This window comes from Dipteris shenzhenensis, chromosome 14, assembly GCF_047967505.1.
Source record: "Dipteris shenzhenensis isolate YYH24624 ecotype China chromosome 14, Dip_SZ_1.0, whole genome shotgun sequence".
In the NCBI taxonomy this organism is placed as follows: Eukaryota; Viridiplantae; Streptophyta; class Polypodiopsida; order Gleicheniales; family Dipteridaceae; genus Dipteris; species Dipteris shenzhenensis.
In genome coordinates this window covers 5,077,109-5,097,555 of record NC_141609.1, presented here as the reverse complement: position 1 = coordinate 5,097,555, position 20,447 = coordinate 5,077,109, and the positions used below count along the sequence as shown (strand labels likewise).

Genomic DNA, 20,447 nt, shown 5'->3' with positions numbered 1-20,447 from the left:
CTCTGGTGGGAAGTAGCAAATCTCTATGAAGAGATCTCGACTACTCATGCGTCGTAATTGGATCCAAAGGAACCTAGAGTGCGGGTGCCTCCTCTCAATTGAGATCGCCCCAATGAGAGATGATCTATATAGGATTGCCACTCCTGAACTATGTAATTCACCCGTCTCCCTCATCTTCTCCTTGTAGGCTGACTCCCAAGTGTATCCACTGACTATCGGTAAGGGACGCTCTGGGTTCTATGTGTCCTTGTGTTAGGGTACCATTACTGTTCCAAATGGTGCAAGTGAGGGTCTCGGTATCCTGCGTCTCATAGACCCTGCCCCCCTATGTGGGAGGGTGGTCAGGTGTCCGACGGGGCCCGTGATGAGACGTCTATCCCATACTATTGCCCATTTCCCCTCCTTGAGATCTGCATCCCACTCCTGCAAGAGAGCACGTGTCTCCTCTATCTATAAAGTTGTCAGTAGGTCCTCACCCACCATGGATATCGAGAGGGAGCAATTCATGTTTCCCATTAGAGGCTTATATTCTTTGTGTCAACTACAAATCTCATATATGGAGAGCAACCTCCACTATCCTTGGGTATGTGCAGATGTGACAGCCTCCTCCAAAGTGAATCCCTTATACATAGGTAATTCAGGTATCCAGTGAAGCAGTTCGATTGAGATTTTGATCATACCATTGTCTCCATTGTTCTTATCTTGAGCACCTATACTAGAGACTAAACGTTTCAAGTTCTTAGGCTTCCTCGTTCACGAGGAGGATCGCAAGGAGATCATCTCTCAAATCTTGACCTTAGAATTTGTGGGAGACTTGAAGTTGAATACTTTCTCTATAGCCAGCTTTTCTAGGTAGAGTCCATCTCTCTCTAGATACAACCCTAGATAGAGGTTACTTAGAGGAGCTCTTTAGCCTGATTTCCTGAGAGGAGCTCTCAGCCTGATTTCCTGAGGTTATTCCCTTGACAATGATGGGGACAACTAGAAGCTTATTTTATGGACTAGGAGATCATGGAGGCTCTGAAAGCCTTACCAGCCCAAGATTTCCTAGAGAGAGAATGAACTCTCTTCCGCCTTCTTTTGGCAGTTTTGGGACATTGTTTCCATCTTGCTTTGCCTTGCTTTTCAAGATATCTTTGAATTGGGCATAATGTCTCCCTCCCTTTCATGGGGCTAGCTATGCATCTCCAAGGGAGGGATAGAGGGGACATTTGTGAATGGTGGCCAATTACCCTCCTAGACATAGTCTACAAAATTGGACAATTGTCAGTGGTGGTCAAATACACCCTAGACACAGCTCTATCCCCAAGGGGGCGTATAGGGTGGACATTTGTCAGTGGTGGCTGATTAACCCTCCTAGACACAACCTATAAGATCTTGGACAAGACCTCGTAGGCTGTATATGTGGCCTCTCGTCCCAAAATTCATCAACAACACATAGATAGGCTTTGTTCAAGTCTTAAGAACGCCCCCGGGGGGGTCACTAAGAAATATGTAAGATAGCACGTGCAATCAACGGAAGGGGTTTTATTATTTAATGGAGTTACAGAAAATATACATACATAAGGGGGGTTTGTTATTCAAAAATTGAAAATTTTCATACATAAGGGATACTTAATCATCTCCAAATTTACAAAAGGGGTGTATGTAGGTTATAAAAATCCATAGGTAGGGGTTTTTAAAAATACCCCTTGATCACATGTGCTATATAGGGTTTTTATTTAGTGGCCCCCCTGGGAAGAATACAATATCATGGACAACATCTTCAAGTTCTTGGAAGGTATTGATTGGGTCCCAACCTCTTGTAATCCCCATTTTTATTTTGAGAAATCCTATAATAGGTTGGAATGGACCTTTTATGAGGGTACCATGAGACACTTGAGCTTCTCCATACATTAGATAAGTGCAGTCTTAGCTCTCGATGATGCAGGCAGCTCCGATTAGTTGTTCATTGCAGGCCATGTAGGGTCGGGCTTCTCGCTTTCTCATCCAAGCTAATGGAGATGCTCCCTAGCTCCCTTTCTATTTCCTTTTTTTGCAAAGACCCTAGGCTATTTTCAATGATCTTTGGTGGTCCGTGCTTCAAGACGGGTCGCATGGAAAGGCCAGAATGCCAATGCCTTGAGCGTGCAAGTGCATGAAAGCCCACCACAAGTGGCATGGACTTTGTGCCTTGTCTAGTGTGACGGAATAGGTGGGCTGTTTGTCTCGTCGCACTAGCCTGCGCTGATCAATTCCCGTGCAGCAAACTAGGTCGTGCTGTTCCACATCCATCCAGGATGCACTGACAGCCTCCACCCACTTCCCTCGCAACAATCTCAAGCACTTCTTAACTCCCTTTTCATAGTACTTTTCATATTTCCATCGCTATACTTGTTCACTATCGATCTCTTGCTCTTATAAGGATCTTTCTTGATCCAATCAGAGGAGTTATTGGACTCTGAGCTCATAGGCGACAGTCCTTTTTTTGGAGCTTTTAGTTTGATCCCCCTATTGCATCCAAGGATCCTTCAGATGACCACCCACTTGTTCTTTACTGTGGAAGAGTATCAAAATTGTAGGGACTTGGGCAAAAAGCTGGTCCACCTTGTCCATTGAGAGAAGAGTATGCCTAGTAGTGGCTTTGGTTGCAAGAGGGCCACTCACTTAGAGAGGTGTAGTGGGACGCAGTTTTGGCCTGCTTAGACAAGGCAGCCACGAGAACTATTTCGATGCCTCTCTTGTTGGCAAGATGCCTATAGCTAGCTGGCTTCCCCTAGACATCCTTATGCGAGAGGCCACTGTCTCAAGCAATGAGGTTCTCGCAGACCTTGTCACAGCTTTAGACTAAGCCTCAGGCTACAGAGGATCCCTTCTTTTGGATGGTGCTGTATGGTGGACTTCCCATTGGCAGAACAAGTGAGAAGTGACAGTACCTGTCAGTCACACGGCAAAACTTCAGGAGACGATCTCCCCCTTTGGAAGTTTTCCTTTGGCGCAATGGATTTGGCAGTGGATCATCGTCAGTGGATCATCTCATGGGTGAGGCACATTTGATGCATGAACTTTGGAGATGGTAGTTTGCTATCAGAGGGGGAGCAGAGTCCACATAGAGATGGTATCCCTTGCTTAGTCAGTGAGTCAGAGATAGTCACACATCACCAAGTTCATGAGACCGCTCCACCCTCCATCTAGGTAGTATGCTGCATCCTTGAGATGGGGGGCAGCGGACCTCTGACCTGCGACCACTCTCATCAACATTTGGCTAGACATAATATATACCTTACACTTGTATGGGAGCAAGGTACAGAGGGCTCCATAAAAACATATGAACATCGTGAACATTTCTCCGTGACAATTGAGAGAATCCACCTTGCAGCCTGCTTCTCCAAGTTCCAGTTCACGACCTATGGTAACTCGGGAGCAAAGTTGCCATTAGCTGGTGTGGTGGGCTATTGAAACAACAGATGCCTCAGTCTGTGAGAATATTTTAAATGCCTACAGGACAAGGCATATAATAGAAGGTTCTCTTCTTTTTAAAAAAATGGGTCTCAAAGGATACAGTAAAGGAATCCACTTGAATATGCTGGTCTGATCAACAAAGGAGCATCAGAGTTTAGGACGCCTTTGAGGATGAGATGTCAGTTGGTGGTGAGAGAAAATCAGTGTTGAGCAGCACAGATCTCTCAACGATGGAAGGACCTACTGAAAAATCTTTGTCTGAATAAGGAATTACCATGGGCTCAGAAGAGCCGACAGTAAGAGCTTTGGCATATGAGCTAGGGCAAAAACTAGCACTGCAAGGAAGCAAGACGAAGGCAATATTCTGATTTCAAATATAGGTTATTGCATTTTGATATAAACTTTTCAAGGTGTTCACTTCTGATCTCTTCTCTAAAGATGATGTGCTCTTCCCTTGTATTTTCCTATCCCTTGCAACTTCCTGCTATCTGGCCTCTTTTATGCAAAGTGTCATGTGGAGTGTTGCATTGCAGGGAGTGAGAGAGAGAGAGAGATTCATTTGTGTGCTTTGAGATGTGCAGGATTTGTTGATTATCGGAAGCTATTATGGAATGTAGCTCCAACCCAAGGTCCAAAGCATTGTAATCCAAATAAATTAGATTCCCGTGTCATATCTTTATGCCTCAACCAGTGGGTGGATAAATCTTGTCCCGATGCATTAAATTCTCCAAAGAATATCAGGCATAGAACAAGATGTAACGGTAAACAATTTGTGGACTCCAATACAACTGCTGAACTGCAAACCACAGACACCACAGAAGATAAAATCAAGGAAAGAGAAGTAAAACTGTTGGGAGAAAGGTCCCAGGTTGGTCACATGAAAGAGTCTTCCACAGAATTAGAGCAGCCAAAGGGCCAGCCAAATCGACGTACTTGTCAAAGGGACAAGCTTGTTTCACCAGACCCCAGCAATGATGTTGAGATGACTTCGGGAGAACATTTAGCCATGCATTCCACGTTGCAGAAGTCATCTGCAAAAAACGAGTTTCCCTTTCCATTGGGTCTACCATTTTGGCCTGAAGAGAAAACCTTGCAGGCTCAACGGACTCCAAAGCTTTCACTTCCACACGATTACAAGGAAGCACCACAAAATATAATCAGGCCTTTGTTTGATGATGAAAAAGTATGGGAAAAGAAGGTTGGAGGAACGTTATATACTGGAGAAGGGAACCTTGTAAACCATGGATCGTACTTGAATGGTTTTGATTGGTCAAGGCCATTAACTACAAGATGTTCATCAATTGAAAAAAGAGCTGCAAGGCCTCATAGTGTTCCCAACTTGTATCATATACCAGACGTGGAATCACAAAGTCCATTCCTCTACACTGCTAGAAGTGACAATCTTCTAGCTACCTCAAAAACACCCCGTGTTTCCAGAGATATGAAACGACCAATGTCAGCGTCAGTTCCAAGAAAATCCAAGGTTCGACAATTTTCTTCTCCAAGATCTGTTCTGATGTCACCTGTGTCATCAAGATCATCATGGTCACCAAGGTCTGGAGCAATGTCTTTTGAATGTACACCTAGACATGGAGAGATTTTTAGGGGGGGGCTCTCTGCTAGAGAGGCCCAAGCCGGCAAGAACCAGGCAGAAAAGATATCTCAAAAACTCCACTCCCTGAGAAGGGAAGATGCTGCAGCAGTGCGCTCTTTGTTTTGAGAACACCCATTAAATGATTGATACCGCGCGCACTGTCAGCGTGCGGTATTGCAATTGGCAATCTAAATATTTCATCTTGTGGACAAAGATGAACTGATGGTTGGTTCCATGAAGGTTTGACATGTTGGCAAAACATTTTACTTCTCTTGTCAATGTCAAGTAATATCCAGTAAAGAGTCAGACAAATTTAGTATATTATCAGAGAAATCCAGGACACTATGGGGGACATATTGCACTAAGGAGAGGTTATGTGATCTCCTTATACAGCCATGTGATTTAGACAACAATGGAATTATGGTTTAAGCTCTCTGTCGCATAGATCAAAGTAGACACTAATGAAGCGCTAATTCAAAGTGTCTACTTGAGCAATCTGCTTTGGTCAATAAAATATTACTCCATGTTGAACATATTGAAAGGCAAGAGAAAAGTGTTGCAGCTTCACATGAGTTCTTTTTGAACAAACTTTAAATGTAAAAATTATGAGGCCATTTTTGAAATCACGGGTTCTTCGTCAGTTTATTCAATCAAATGTGCAGAGCCTAACCATTTGGATAATCATATTGATGAGTTCTTGTACAAGATCATTGCTTGCTGAATCGTTTGTGCTAGTTTCAAAGTATCTTTCAGCACAATGGCACTCCTAAATCACTGTAAACTATTCAATGACCGTAATGTATGATGATGAAAATTCAGGAGCATTGCTCTTGTAAGCACTTGATGGCCGTTTACAACTTTCTTCTTGTTTGTCATTTTATAAGGCTTTGCCTATGCATTGGTTTTGTAGTGTAATAGAGAGCTGGGATCCTCTGCATATCCGCATAAAGCCATCATCTTGAGGGCTTCAAAGAACTACCAGAATCACAGTATCAATGAAGTTGAAATGCACCCTAGAAAGAGGAGTCGAGGATGCCAACAGTTTATCTCGGACATGCTCCAAAGACACTAAGCCTGTAGTTGGGCTCAGAGCTCAGACTACTGATGATTGATGCTTGATTCACGAATAGAGGCTGAATAATTTGAGAGCTATAACTCCTATGATCAACAAAACACCCCAAAGGATAATTAGGCAAGTATGACTTAGAAACGCATGCAAGATCACAACTTGTACTTGCACTCAATTTGTATGACCAGCATATGGCCCTAGACAGTGCATTGTGACTTCAGCCAGTAAGAGAGAGAGAGAGGTTTATTAACATTTGCGAGAGGCCAAAAAAGCCTATGAGACAAGCAGCTGAAGTCAACGAGTACACTCCCTGTGGGAGGAACTGGAGAGTATCCCACACACCCCCGAAAACATGAGAGAAAATAAAATATAGGTGAACCTAGGAACTAGAGGAAAGACTTGTGTTAGGAGTAGTTTCCTGTATTCTCCCTTATGAATTGGTACAATCCTACAAGATGCCATTCTAAAGAAATCCCTTCTTCTAGAGCCATATTCGTGAGCTGGTAAGCATTTTCTTTGTCTTCTCGCCTCCCCATGTTAACATTTCCTCTACTAGTCCTTGTGTGTATGGAGCTTTCCCATTAGCTAGCTTTTTCAGGCCTTTACCCGCATCCTCCTCAATTATAATTGCATTTGATGCTTTGATAGTGTAATTGTGTTTGATTTTCTCTTCCCGATCTCTTTCGTAAAGGCTTTTGACAAACCGTATCATACTTCCTATTGTGCTTTCCTCTCTTGAGGTTTGTTGCCATGCAATTTCTGAAAGAACTTTCTGGGATTTTGTTTCAGCTCATCAAAGCAATCAAGCTGCTTGCTCTTAAGAAATATCATTTTCTTTTTCCTTACCATTTATTTATATGTTCGTGCTTTGTCTTCTTTCTTTGCTGTGTTTGTTGTTTTCCAATCTCTATTTCCTCTTTACAATCTTGGTCATACCAGTGATTACATGGCATTCCTGCACATGCCCAAACTCATCCTTTGAAGACAAAACACAGTGTGGAGTTTCAATCTCATGAGAGTCACAAGGTTGAAAACCATAATCTCCATCACGCATAGCAGGGACGAGCTACTATGACGTCCCCACCTACATCATTAGTGCCCAACGGTGGGTGTAGACATGTGTGTGTGTGTGAGAGAGAGAGAGAGAATATATATATATATATGTGTGTGTGTGTGTGTGTGTGTGGTGTGTGTGTGTGTGAGAGAGATAAAAGATTTCTTCCCACAAAAAAAAAAAGTGTGTGTGTGTGTGTGTGAGAGAGAGAGAGAGAGAGAGAGAGAGAGGAGAGAGGTGTGTGTGTGTGTAGTGAGAGAGAGAGAGAGAGAGAGAGGTGCGATGGAGAGCTCTGCTGCTCCTCCTCCCTTGTCCGTACCCTTGTCAACCTCCGTACCCTGCCTGTGCATGCCTGTACGGCCCTTGTCCCCTTCCGTACCCTCCTCAACCTCTACGTCCATACATATCTTGCAAGCTTCGGTCTCTTCCCCATGCGCCTCCGTATAGCTCCTGTACAATTCCGTACAGAAACCATACCCTGCTGTCCAGCCCACGGTCCTTTCCGTACAGCCTCCGTGTGTTTCTGTACAGCTGCCTTTCCCCGTCTCAGCCTCTATTGTACCTCTGTTTGTACCCTTGCCCTCTCTGTCCATACATTCTTCCTTGCCTATCCCTTCTCTCCAGCAGCGGACTGCTCCTGCTCTGCAGCATTATGTACAGCCTCGGTCTTCTACTTCAGATCTGCAACAGCTTGTATCTGATTTGCAACAGCAGCCTCCTACTGCTTCGTTTGATGGTTCCTTTGTCTTCAAAGTTTCAGCCCCTCCTTTTGCCCTATCCTCTCCTTCTGCCCTATCCTCTCCTGCGCGTGTCTTCACTCGGCAGAAACATGGTGGTTTGGCTTCTTCACGCTTGCTCAAGTCAGCGAAACTGGATATTGCGGATGGTCCCTCTTCTCCCTTTCAGTTGGAACTTCTTCGTCAACTATGTGCTGCTTCTGTTGTAGAAGTTCCCTCCTCGGGTTCACCTCTTGTTCGGTCTTTGGATTCTAACCTTTTGGTCTTTGGTTTTCGACAGGCTCAACAGTTTGGGGTTTGTCTCTTTTTTAAGGGTAGGATTCTTTCTGCAGCACAACTCCGTCGATGGGCTGAAGCTGCAGTGGGCCCGAATATTATTTCTTCCTTTGTCTTTATGGGCAAAGGGTTTTATTACTCCCAGTGTCCTACGACTGAGGTGATGGAGAGTCTTGTTAGCCGTGCTGGGGTTCTTGGGGCAGCTTTCTTTGCCTATGTGATGCCCTAGGATCCACTTTTGATCCGTCTGCTTCCCTTTTGACGTATTGTCCGGTTTGGATTACCCTCAAAGCATTGCCTGTGCCTCTTCTTCAGCATCTTCCTACCCTTGCAGCTTTTTTGGGGAGGCCTCTGCATATTCCAAGACAGGAGTTCCTACAAGCTACTCGGGATGTTCGACTTTGTGTTTTGTGGGATATGATGCAGTCCGTGCCTTCTACTCTGGATCTTGATTTGGGATTTGCTCATCCGATGCGAATCGAGTTGCATTTCGCCTCTTTTCCTACAGCATGTTATCGGTGCCGCCAGGTTGGTCACTTTGCACGTGATTGCTCTTCTGCTTCCAAGACCACTCCTCCTACTCCTTCCTCAGCTGTCAAAGGATTACTCTCCCTTCTCCTCCAGTTTCTGCTATGGCTTCACTGGAGAAGCCTTCTCTTACTGTTCCGAAGCACTATTGGAGAAAGGTAGGTAAGTCACAAGCCAATCTTTTTGCTGCCACGGAAGTTCAAGATCGGACTTCTATTGAGCATCACCAACCTCCTTCTCCTCAGGATATGGATGTGCCCCTTGATGAAGGAATTATACAAGATGATGTGCTTGCTAAAGTGAAGCTGATATGATCAGCCCTGATTTATCTGCTGATGCAGCTCCTTTGTCAGAGAGTGCAGACATTGCTCCAGTTCCTTTGCGTGTGATGACTATGCCAGAGTCTCTTTCTCAGGATGCATATGTCTCTTTTTCTTTGGAGTCTTTTTATCCTATGTTGCAACAGGTTTTGACCCTGTGATTCAAAAATTCAGGCTCCCAGCTTATATAAAGAAGAATCACAAGGGCAAAAAACAGGTGGTTTTTATTGATGGTGCAGTTTCTTCACTGCATCAATTTTTAGAAAGCAACAATATGAAACTGGAGGATGTTGTCTTTGATCCTCCTCCAGTTTGAATCTTGTAACTTTTTACTTGGTTGCCTCATGACTTTTGCTCTGAGGCTTTACTTGTAAATTTTTACTTTGTACTTATTGGTGGGGTTTTACCCCTTTTTGGGGTTTCCCACACAGAAATATAAGATTTCACAAAAAAAAAAAAAGTGAGAGAGAGAGAGAGAGTCTGTGCCACATCTACTTTAGATTTCCAAATGCTATCTTTGGAAAGTTTTTCTGGATCTTTGGGATACACCCAGCTACAAAAGAGTTTGATTTCTTTTTTGTTTGGGTTCATTATTGGGCGCTCTGGACTTTGTGGAAGGATAGAAATCATAGTGTCTTTGGTGATCCCACGTTTTCAATTTTTACTTTCTTTAGGCGCTCTCTGCAACAATCTTGTTACGATTGCTTGCAGATAAAGAGCATAGATCATGATGTATATCTGTCTTATTTTGAGGTTTTCTCTTGATGAATTTCTCATTGTCCTATTATGGGATGATGATTTGTAATATAAAGTAACTCAATTTTTACTTTAAAAAATTTAAAAAAAGTGTGTGTGTGTGTGTGTCTTTTTTCCGCTTGGGTTTGCTATTGGGCAGTCTGGACTCTATGGAGGACAAAAATCATAGAGTCTTTGGTGACCCTGCTTTTTCTACTTTCTCCTTTTTTAGGCGCTCCTTACAGCAATCTCTCTTTGATTGTCTGCAAACTCATTACATAGACGCTGATGTACTTTGGCACATCCCGTTTTGGGATACTTGCTCTGTAATATAAAGTCTCAAAAGTTTTCACCCAAAAAAAAAAAGTGTGTGTAGCTTAGCTTTTCTTCTGTTCCTCCCTGCTTCTCTCTCTGCAGGATGCGCATTGCATGGGAGATCTTTGTGCGACCCAGCTAGAAGTATATTTTCAGTGTCTTTAGTTTTCTTGTACTAGCTGTTCCTTAATGGAGCAACTATATTATGCTTTTGGTTCCTATTTTTTTTAGCATATCAGTTTGAGTTGTCTCACTTTGGGATAGCTACAGATGTAAATTTCTTTTAATGAAATGTTCTTTTACCCCCCCAAAAACGTGTGTAGCTTAGCTACTCGGAAATCGGTGGCTCATATATTTTGGCATTGTCAGGATTCGCGAGATTTCTTATATTTCTGGAAAGGACCTTGCAGGATCGCTTTTCAAAGGCTTTATTTGGCAGTTATTTTGGTTGTTTGGATTACACCCTGACTGGTAGGGATATGATCTTTTCTTTTCTTGGGTTGGTTATTGGGCCCTATGGACTTTTTGGTGATCCTTCTCTAAACAAGTTCTCTTTTTTTTTAAAGCGTCCCTCGAGCAGTCCTTTTATGACGGTCTGCATGCCGACCGGTTGTATTACGCTCTGTGCCTGGCATATATGCAAATTTTCTAAAGATGTAATTGCTCTCCTTCTCAGATACAACTTCTATTAATATAATTATCTAGATTTCACCAAAAAAAAAAGAGAGTGTGTGTGTGTGTCCTGGGATAGGATTTCACTAAAAAAAAGTGTGTATTGGGATAGGATATGAGGATGAAAGTGGTGGAGGAGTCTCATGCACCACCTTATGTGGGTCATCGACGAATCTCTTCAACCACTCAAGCATTGGAAATATATTTCTTTTGGCTAGGTATGCAAAAAGATATCCATAAGTTCGCCTCATTTGTCAAAAGGTGAAATATAATAGATAGAAAACAATTGGCCTTTTAATGCATCTTCCAGTGCGTTAGGTACCATGGGAAATCAAAGTTATGGACTTTATCTTTGATTGTCCTAGTTCAAAACAGGGGAATGATTGTATATGGACTATCATTGACAGATTTTGCAAATAGGCAAATTTTGTACCTTATATAAAACTATTAAAAAGGACCACATGGCAAGAGTGTTCTTAGCATAGATCTTTAAGCATCATGGCATGCCCAGACCCATAGTGAGTGACAGAGACCCCAAGATGATCAACCTATTTATCAAGAGAGCATTGTTTGATAATATGGTAACAAACTAATGGCAAAAGTGAAATTGCTAACTCTACAACGTTAGATCTTTTGAATTGCATGTGGTTGAGTAGAAATTGGAATGGGATAAGTATCTGCGATTAGTGGAGTTTGCCTACAACACCAGTCATAGCTCGATAGGAAAAACACCTTTCAAAGTGGCTTTGTGGCGAGGTGATCTTGCCACCCATCCTAAGGACCAAAGATGAGATATTTGCATCCAACCAGTATGTGAGGGACTTGAATACATCTTTTGCTCAGGTATGGACAAAAATAGAGAGATCCATAGAAAAGCATAAGGGGGCTGTAGATAAGTATGAGAAGAGAATTGAATCTCCAAAAAGGAGATTGAATGTTACTCAATGTCAAAAAAGCAAGGCTGAGAAAAATGAAGGGCAACGAGAAGGTGTATCCAAATCTTTCCACCAGGCATTATGGACCTTTTTGGATCACTGAGCCAATCAATGAAGTTGCATACTGATTAGAGTTGCCCGATCGGCATTGGAACATTCACAATGCTTTTCATGTGGTTCTTTCGAAGTACGAAGGACCTGAGCCTACAAACTAGTTTTGTAAGAGCCACCAAAGGTGGAAGAGATGGAGGACATCCTTCAACCCAAGAAAATTATCTATCATACAGACAAGAGAGGGCCTTAAGGCAAGGTCACCCGAAGGTACCTTGTAAAGGTCAAGAATTATTTGGCATTGAAAGCCCAGTGGGTAGATAATGAAATTTAGTATCCATAGATTTGGCAATTATATAAAGATGCTTTTCAGTTGGGGACAACTGATTAGAAGTCGAGGGGATGTTACGGACTTGTATCTCAAGAAATAAAGATAAATATTTTATTTTGACTCCGATCAAAGAGAGAAAGTTTCTATTTTTATTTATGTGCTTGGTGGGGATGCCCACAGAGGACTAGGATTAGTCAAGAGCACAAGTATGCATGCATTGGCAGACATGTAATGGGTAAACTTAGTTTTAATTGTTTATTTCTAACAAGGAACTAGAGAGTGGTAAATTCACCTATGTTTTAAGGAGAAAAATTGGGCGACCAGATTTAGACGAGGGGCCAAGATTCAAAAGTGGCTAATCTTGAAGGAGTGCCCAGCTTTTAGATAAAGCTTCCATTTTATACAATAGCTTCCATCAATGGAAAAACTTGTACAAATTTACACGACAGACCACAAAAGTAGATCCATATAAATAATGTCTCCACTTTTTTAATGCGTGAATAATAGCATACACCATTTTTAAATTCGTTGGCCACTTATATTGTGGCTCAGTTGGCTTTTTACTCTCAAAAGCCACCGGTCTACCATACCTTTTTCACTTTCTCATAGTCAATATGGACATAGTCAACCAAAATGACATGTCGAAGGTATGTGAGTTTTTGTTTCAAGAATTCACATTTGCTCTCTTTCACAAAGAGCACAAGGCCAAACAAACTTTCCCAAATATGGATGAAACAAATAGTTCATCATCTGTTGGAAAGCACTGGGGATTTAGTGAGTCCAAATGGAAGCATCAGAAACTCATAATGGTTGAATTGTGTACAATACGCGGTCTTATAGAAATCTTTCTCAAATACCCTTGGTTGATGATAGCCTGTTCTCAAATCGATCTCCATGAGATCCTTGGCTTCATAGAGCCATCGATAAGATCATTTATCCTAGGCAAATAATACTTTTTCTTGATTGTGAGTCCGTTCAGATCCTTATAGTCTATGCACAAGCGCATGGACTTGTCTTTCTTCTTAACTAGAAGCACTAGTACACCCCAAAGTGTCTTACTAGTAGGCTACACTTGACCTACTTGGAGGTACTCCTGAAGCTGCCATGCAATTTCATCATCCTCAATCAAACGAGTCCTATAAGGCTGCTTGAACACAAGCTGCACACACTAGGCACAAGTTAGACAATGTCCCTGTTAGGAGGGAGACCATATGGAAGCTCCTTTGGAAACACATTAGAATACTCTCACAAGTAAGACAATGTTCCTGTTACTAAGAGGGAGACCATAGGGAAGCTCCTTTGGAAACACATCAAAATACTCTCACATAATCTCTCAAATTAGTTGAGCTTATCATCACTCCAAGTGCTCCGACTATCCGAGTATTCACTGCAATGACCCAAGTACAAGTTTTAGCTGGTTGATTTTCATCATAATGATATCGAGTAGCAGGTAGTCCACTTGGACACTACTTACCTGACATTGAAGCATCAATGTGAGCAACCATATCCATGGTTGAAGTATTCTTATTAGGGAAATTAGCACAAGAAAACTTAACTCCATTGTTGGTTTTTAGGACAACAAGATCACTTTGGTCATCATTGCATGAGAGAATTTCTCCTACAAGTGGGCAACAAGTTATTATTGAAAAATAGTTCAGGTTTCAAAACATACTAAAAAGCATCACATTCACCTATTTGCAAATAAATGAAACATTTCCAAAGAAGAACAAAAATATTGCTTACTCTGAACACACGAGTTCACATAAATATGAGATGCCATCTTTACCATTGGCCCACAAAGATCACCATGAAGAGCAATGAGATTTTTGTTGTTATGAAAGTGAATTACATGATTATGATAATCAACATTTACAAGAGGGTTCTTGATGTAGAACCATTCCCTTCCTAACAAAATGTTTATCGTATCCAATCTCATAATATGAAATGAGAGTTCCTTCAAGTAGTCCTGGATCTCCACACAAAGATCCAGAACCATCTTTTCCCGAGTCTTTGAAGCACCATGTGCACGATTGACAACATAGTGGCAGCTAGTGGGAACCGCTTAGATGCAAAGTCTTTACACAAGAGAGACACCAATAAAGGTAGAGTACTCTCATCATCAAATAAAACATGAATTGGATGCCCATTGATCCAACCCACCATGCAGATAAAAACATCAACATTGAAATGGAAATGCTAACGACATCAAGGCTAGCAATGTGAAGATGTTACCTGAGGTCTTACTAGAATCAATCAAGTGGATTGCTAGGATGATCACCTTAAGTACCTGCAACCTATATCCAAAAGGAGTAACCTCTATTGAATCTCCCTCAACCCACTCAAATGTCATTGCTAGGTTAAGCATGGGGTTATACTCAGACATGTTGTGTCCAAGAATGGGATCTCCATGGATTATAATAAAATCAAACTCATTCTAGAGCTATCGCCCCCCACTAATGCAAAGGGTGTTTAGAGATTTACTGGGCATATGGGCTATTATCGTAGATTTATCTACAACTATGCCGATATCATTTTCCCTTTGTATAAGTTATTGATTATTTTTCATTGGACACAAGAGTGCCAGATCTCCTATGAGTCCCTTAAACTCCTTCTTGCTTTAGCCCAATCTTGCGAGCACCAAACTAGGACTTGATATTTCATGTCCACAATGATGCCTCTAACTTTGCAATAGGGTGCGTGTTGGTGCAACCAGGCGAATTTAATTTAGATCACTCAATATATTTTGCAAGTTGCCAATTGAATGACGTAGGAATGAACTATACCATGACAACTGAGTGGGAAGGGCTTGCCATGGTGTACACTATTTAAAGTTTAGGCATTACTTACCATAGTTTGAAGGGCATGTGTTCAACAAGTGACCAGGCTCGCCACTCTTAAAGCAGAGACTCTTAATCGGAGCATCAATCTGCGTTGGCGAATCGGTACTATGACGCCTTTGCAAGAGCCCTCGAACTCTGCTTAGCCTTTTTAGTCTTGGAGAGTTGGAGTTGCTGGTTTGGCGGTCCTTTTGGTTATTTTTCTTCTTTGTCCTTCCATTTTGACCAGCCATCAAAGGTCCCACATCCTACCAGCACTTCTCTCTCTTCTGCAGCCCTTTTATTGGCCCCATCTGTTTACTCTTTGCTCCAATCTATGTGACCTCACCAAGGGTATGTTCCCAGCCTTTGCTGCTCACCACAGTGGCCCATGTGGTTGCCCTATATTCAATACAAGTAGGAGATCTTTGTGCTGTCCATTTGGCATTCGGTTTATTGCCCACATGGTAGTCCTAAACCTCTCTCCCGCATCCTATACACTAAGTCATCCTCCCCAATATCCTCCTCGTATGGGGGCTCAGAAGTGGGGAGGTGACACTATTATTTCAACATCTTTAGGTCGAAAACCAAAAAGTAAGTATGTGCACCTTCCTTCTTAGGCATACGAACCAAAAGGCATGGGCATGCATCCAACATCTTTCCATTTGCTATGAGCTGAAGATAGTCCTATAGGGTATCGTACTAGCTACACCTCCCGCTTCTAATCAGCCTCCAAGAAGCCATAAACAAAGGTGGCCCTAGTATTCGCATGCATCTTCATGGAGATTTCATCATCAAATAGAATCAACCAAAGATTTACATAGGAATCTAGATGCTTTGTAGAAGTTATACACATAGCAAGACCTTACAATCAACCTTTGCAAGACCAAGGTCATGATCTTTCATACCTCCCGGGGCACACCTTTAGGCCCACACTTTTACATATAGCGGTGACCCTGTTGAGATTGTTAAATTGTACACATATTTAGATGTGGTATTTAGTGGAACCGGATTCATGATGATGCTACCAACGGAGGCTTGTCTGATACTGGGATACATGGCGTTAGCTCTCCTTGAGGGCAGTGTTTCCAGGCACCCTTTTAGGATCCCCAGATGGAGAATTGGCTCTTCGACAACTTAGTCACACCTAGTCAATGTATGGCGCACCATTTTGGGAGCCTAACCTATTGGAGAGTATGTGGCAAAAGGTTTGAGAGGCCCCAGGTCATAATGTTCTCATGCATAATTTGAGGTAAATCCTATAGTACCACATGAGATTATCACACCAAAGTTTTCTGCACCATCTATGATGATAGATGCCCTCTTCCAGATAGTCACATATATTTAATGAGTACAAGAGATGGATGGTTGGAGGTACTTGGATTGGCCATGGAGTCTTCATGATGATTAGCACGGTAGGGGAACACTTGCACAACACATCGCATACACATAGACCACCTCCCACCACTATAGTATGATGTTGCCTCTCCCTTCCTTCAGATCTCTCATGGAGAGATCAACCATTGATCCGATTAGAGCTCCTCAGATATCACATACAAGATACATAAGTGGTGATGGGAATGGAGAACTTGGGCACCAAGATGCTCTTCTACATCACCATCCAAGACTCATAGAGGACATCTTCATTCATCGGCCCAGATACATGAAGGTCCACATGTCGCCATACAACAAGGGTTGCCATTGAATAGATCGAGGTATTATGACATTGACTCCACATTGAGACCAAGATACTCAAGAGGATAAATCGAGTAGTAGGATCTGTAGGTTTTGCCTCACTGAGGTGGAGACAAAGGAGCACCTCAAGGGAAATTCCACTGTCTCTTCAAGGTCCACTATCAACGATCATGGACTTCTCGGACTAGAGATCCATTGGGATATCCTTACTTGAGATAAGTTAACAACATAGGGAGATTGCTTTGATGTCAAATAAACATCCCCTCTCACACAAAATCACCATCACCAACTTCCTCAAAGCTATAGGGGATCTAGATGCACCATCACCAACAAGAGCGGACCACTGAGATGTCCATAAGATGTCAGACTAGAGAAATCCTCTTCCATCCAGAGCACAGGGTGACCCCAAGCCCCCACATAGAGGAGAGAGAGAGAGAGAGAGAGAGAGAGAGAGAGAGAGACACACACACACACACACGCACATGCACATGCACACGCACATGCACACGCGCACACACACGTACACATGTGGGGGTTAAAGGTCACTGTGCCTTTACCCCGGTTATGTACAATACTCAAACACATATATAAATGAATGAAAAAGAAGATTAGGGTGGTTCTGCACCCACCAAAACTTGTGTTGCTCTCTGTCTCTCTCTCTCCTTCTTCCATTCTTGCTTCCGTTGAGAGCACTCTCAACTGGTATCAGAGCCTGGGTGATCTAGCTGAGCGTGCGTGAATGCTTGGAAGCTCAGTAGCTCTGTGGGAGGAAGGAGAAGCTTTGTGGGTGACTTTACTTGCATCCGAGTGTGCAGAGACCTTAGAGGAACCTTTAGAAAAGTCACTTTGGCTTTGCGAAGTGGTTTTGAGAGCCTGTGAAGTGTTTTCAAAGAAAAAGTCGTTTTTTGAGCTTTTCCCTGTTCTGTTCGATGACAGAGACTCCATATTGACTTGTAGAGGCAACTATTGCTTGCTTTTGGTGTCCACTTCACTTCAGGAGCTTGGAAACACCTTCATTCTTGAATCTGGAATCATCTCATTGGATTTCTGACTCACTGTGTTAGTTCCTGCGTTTTTTGCCCGGGTGTTGGAACTCAAGTTTGGAGCAACCATTTGCAGATCTGTCAGTTCCGATGGACTCAAGAGGTCCTAAAACTTCTATGTTGCTCATCATTTGCACTCCGGTGGAGTTTACAAACAGCTCTGTTTCCAAAAACCTTTTTCAGTCCGTGTGTTGGACCCAGTGATTGAGACCACAGTTTCCAAAACCGTCTGTCCCATTGCGTTCCGGACGCCCAAAAACCCCTACCTATCAGTTCTTGCGTGATTCGGTGGAGGATTTTCAGAGTTATAAATCTCTATGTATTCGATTTCGTCTCTCTGTTATGCATTTTTCATACTAAGGTTTTGAAACCTTAGATTTATGCCACATGGCAGTGGATAAGTGTTGACTCCCATTTCTCAATCATCGGTTGGGATTTTGGAGTTCTGGCAGAAGAGAGATATTTGCAGATTTTCTTGCTGAGTCCAATTATGCGATGGCGCCCATGTTTTGAGGCATCTCAGGTTCTATTTTCAGTAGTGCTCATTACCGTGGGACTATCATTTCTTGAGCATACCTTATGCAGATCACTCTGGTTGTAGTTTGAGCAGTGTGCGCTCATTCGTGGTATGCATTGGGTTGCAGTGGATGATTTATAGGCCATTTGGATGCATTGCGGTCCTTGTTGGATGCGCTGATAGGCCCAAATTGCCTTGTGGGATGCTATTTTTTATGGACGCTTTGCACATGGATGCTATTTTATGCTGAGGGACAGCTTTGACACATTGCTGGTGATGCACTGATAGTGCTATGCTCTCTTGGATGAGATATTATTGATGCATATGCCAGTGGACGATGTTTATGCTTGAGTCATTTGGCACTTATTGGCATTTTCTTTTGGGCCAGATTTGCTCATATGGATGCATAGTATATGCGCATGAGTCAGATGCATCTTTTGATGCTTTGAGCTTTGAGTTTTGGTGACATTTCACTCTATTGTGGCATACACATTTGGGTGCACCTGGTATTTGGTGTGATTCTCTCTTGCAGGCACTAGCATTTGGGATTTTGCTTTATTTGCATCATGGCATCCTCTTCCATGTCTGAAACGAAGTTTTTCAGCATTAAAAAGTTTGATGGGACAAACTTTTCTTTGTGGAAAGAACAAATAAGGGATGTGCTTATTCAAAAGAAGCAGATTAAACCCTTGGCAGGTATTGAAGCTAAGCCTGCGGATATGTCTGAGGATGATTGGAATGAGTTGGATGCATTAGCAAAGTCTACTATTAGACTTCATCTTGTAGAGTCAGTTTATTTCACAGTAGTAAATGAGCAGACTACGGAAGATTTGTGGAAGAAACTGTGTGCCACTTATGAGAAGGAAACTGCCTCTAATAAAGTTTACCTCATGAAGAGGTTGTTTGAGCTGCAGATGAAGGAAGGGGTCTCCATTGCTTCTCACTTGAATGAATTCAATATTATTTTTAGCCAGCTTCAGGCTCAGAAAATGAATTTTGATGCGGAGATTAAGGCAATATTTCTCTTATGTTCATTGCCATCCTCATGGGATACCTTCCGTACAGCTGTCAGTAACTCTGCACCTGGTTGAGACACCTGGTTGAGTACTGAAATTTGATGATGTTGTGGGTAGCTTGTTGGCCGAGGAGATTAGATGGAAGTCTATGGATGGCAACAAGCAGGATGCAGCCTTAAATGTGCAAAGGGGCAGATCACAGTTCAGGGGGAAGTCCCAAGAAAGAGGGAAGTCACGTAGCAAATCCAGGGCACGGAACATTGAGTGTTACCACTGTGGCAAGAAGGGCCATATGAAAAAGGATTGCTACAAGCTAAAAAGAGAGCAAAAGGATAAGAAAAAGAATGCAAATCGGGGTGCAAATCAAAAGGAAGAGAGTCCAAGGGAGGACAAAGGAAAAGTGAAGATCGAGGAGATCAATGCAGTCACACATGATAGTGACAATGATGTTCTCTTCATGTCTACTTTATCTGCAGAGTTGCTTACCACTTCAGATGATGCATATTCCCAGGATTGGATTTTGGATTCTGGTGCTTCATTCCATGTTACTCCCCATAGGGAATGGTTCTCCACTTATGATAGTGGAAAGACAGGTTGTGTGCATCTTGGAAATGACTATGCATGTGACATAGTGGGAGCAGGTGACATAAAGTTTTCTTTTGCAAATGGGTCTGCATTTGTTTTGAAACATGTGAGACATGTGCCTAAGCTGACCAAGAGTCTTATTTCAGTGGGTCAGCTAGATGATGCTAGTTTTCACACTTTCACACCACTTTTGGCTTTCAGAGTTGGAAAATTCAAAAGGGCTCTATGCTTTTGGCCAGGGGTGCCAAGTGTGGGACTTTGTATCCCTTACACGTATCAGGGGTATTTGATCATGTTGTTGCAATAAGTGAGCAGCCAAGCACTTCTTTGTGGCATTGCAGGTTGGGGCACATGAGCCAGAATGGAATGAAACTCTTATGCCGGCGTTTGGGTTATGTACCGCATTTGAGTTTCTCTGATTTTGAATTTTGTGAGCACTGTCTCTATGGGAAGCAGACTAAATCAGCCCATAAAAGAAGGGGAAAGAAAGAGTTTGAAAAGCTTGATTTGGTGCATTCAGATGTATGCGGTCCCATGCCTACACGGTCATTAGGCGGGGCTGAATACTATGTGACATTCATTGATGATGCAACTAGGAAAGTGTGGGCTTATGCTATAGCTCGGAAGAGTGATGTATTCCAGGTATTTTAGAAATGGCTGGCCTTGGTTGAGAACTTAGTTAGGTAGAACGCTTAAATGCCTATGGACTGACAATGG

General features: G+C 42.5%; 1 protein-coding gene across 1 annotated transcript in view; it reads left to right on the top strand.

Moving 5' to 3' along the window:
- LOC147894099 (uncharacterized) overlaps positions 1–5,183 on the top strand; it is an 86,817-nt gene extending 81,634 nt beyond the window's left edge. Inside the window, exon 13 of the mRNA XM_087384638.1 lies at positions 4,023–5,183. Coding sequence (XP_087240764.1) covers positions 4,023–5,161 — 1,139 coding nt within the window. The 3' untranslated portion in view covers positions 5,162–5,183. The remainder of the gene's footprint in view (positions 1–4,022) is intronic.
- The last annotated feature ends 15,264 nt before the right edge of the window (positions 5,184–20,447 follow it).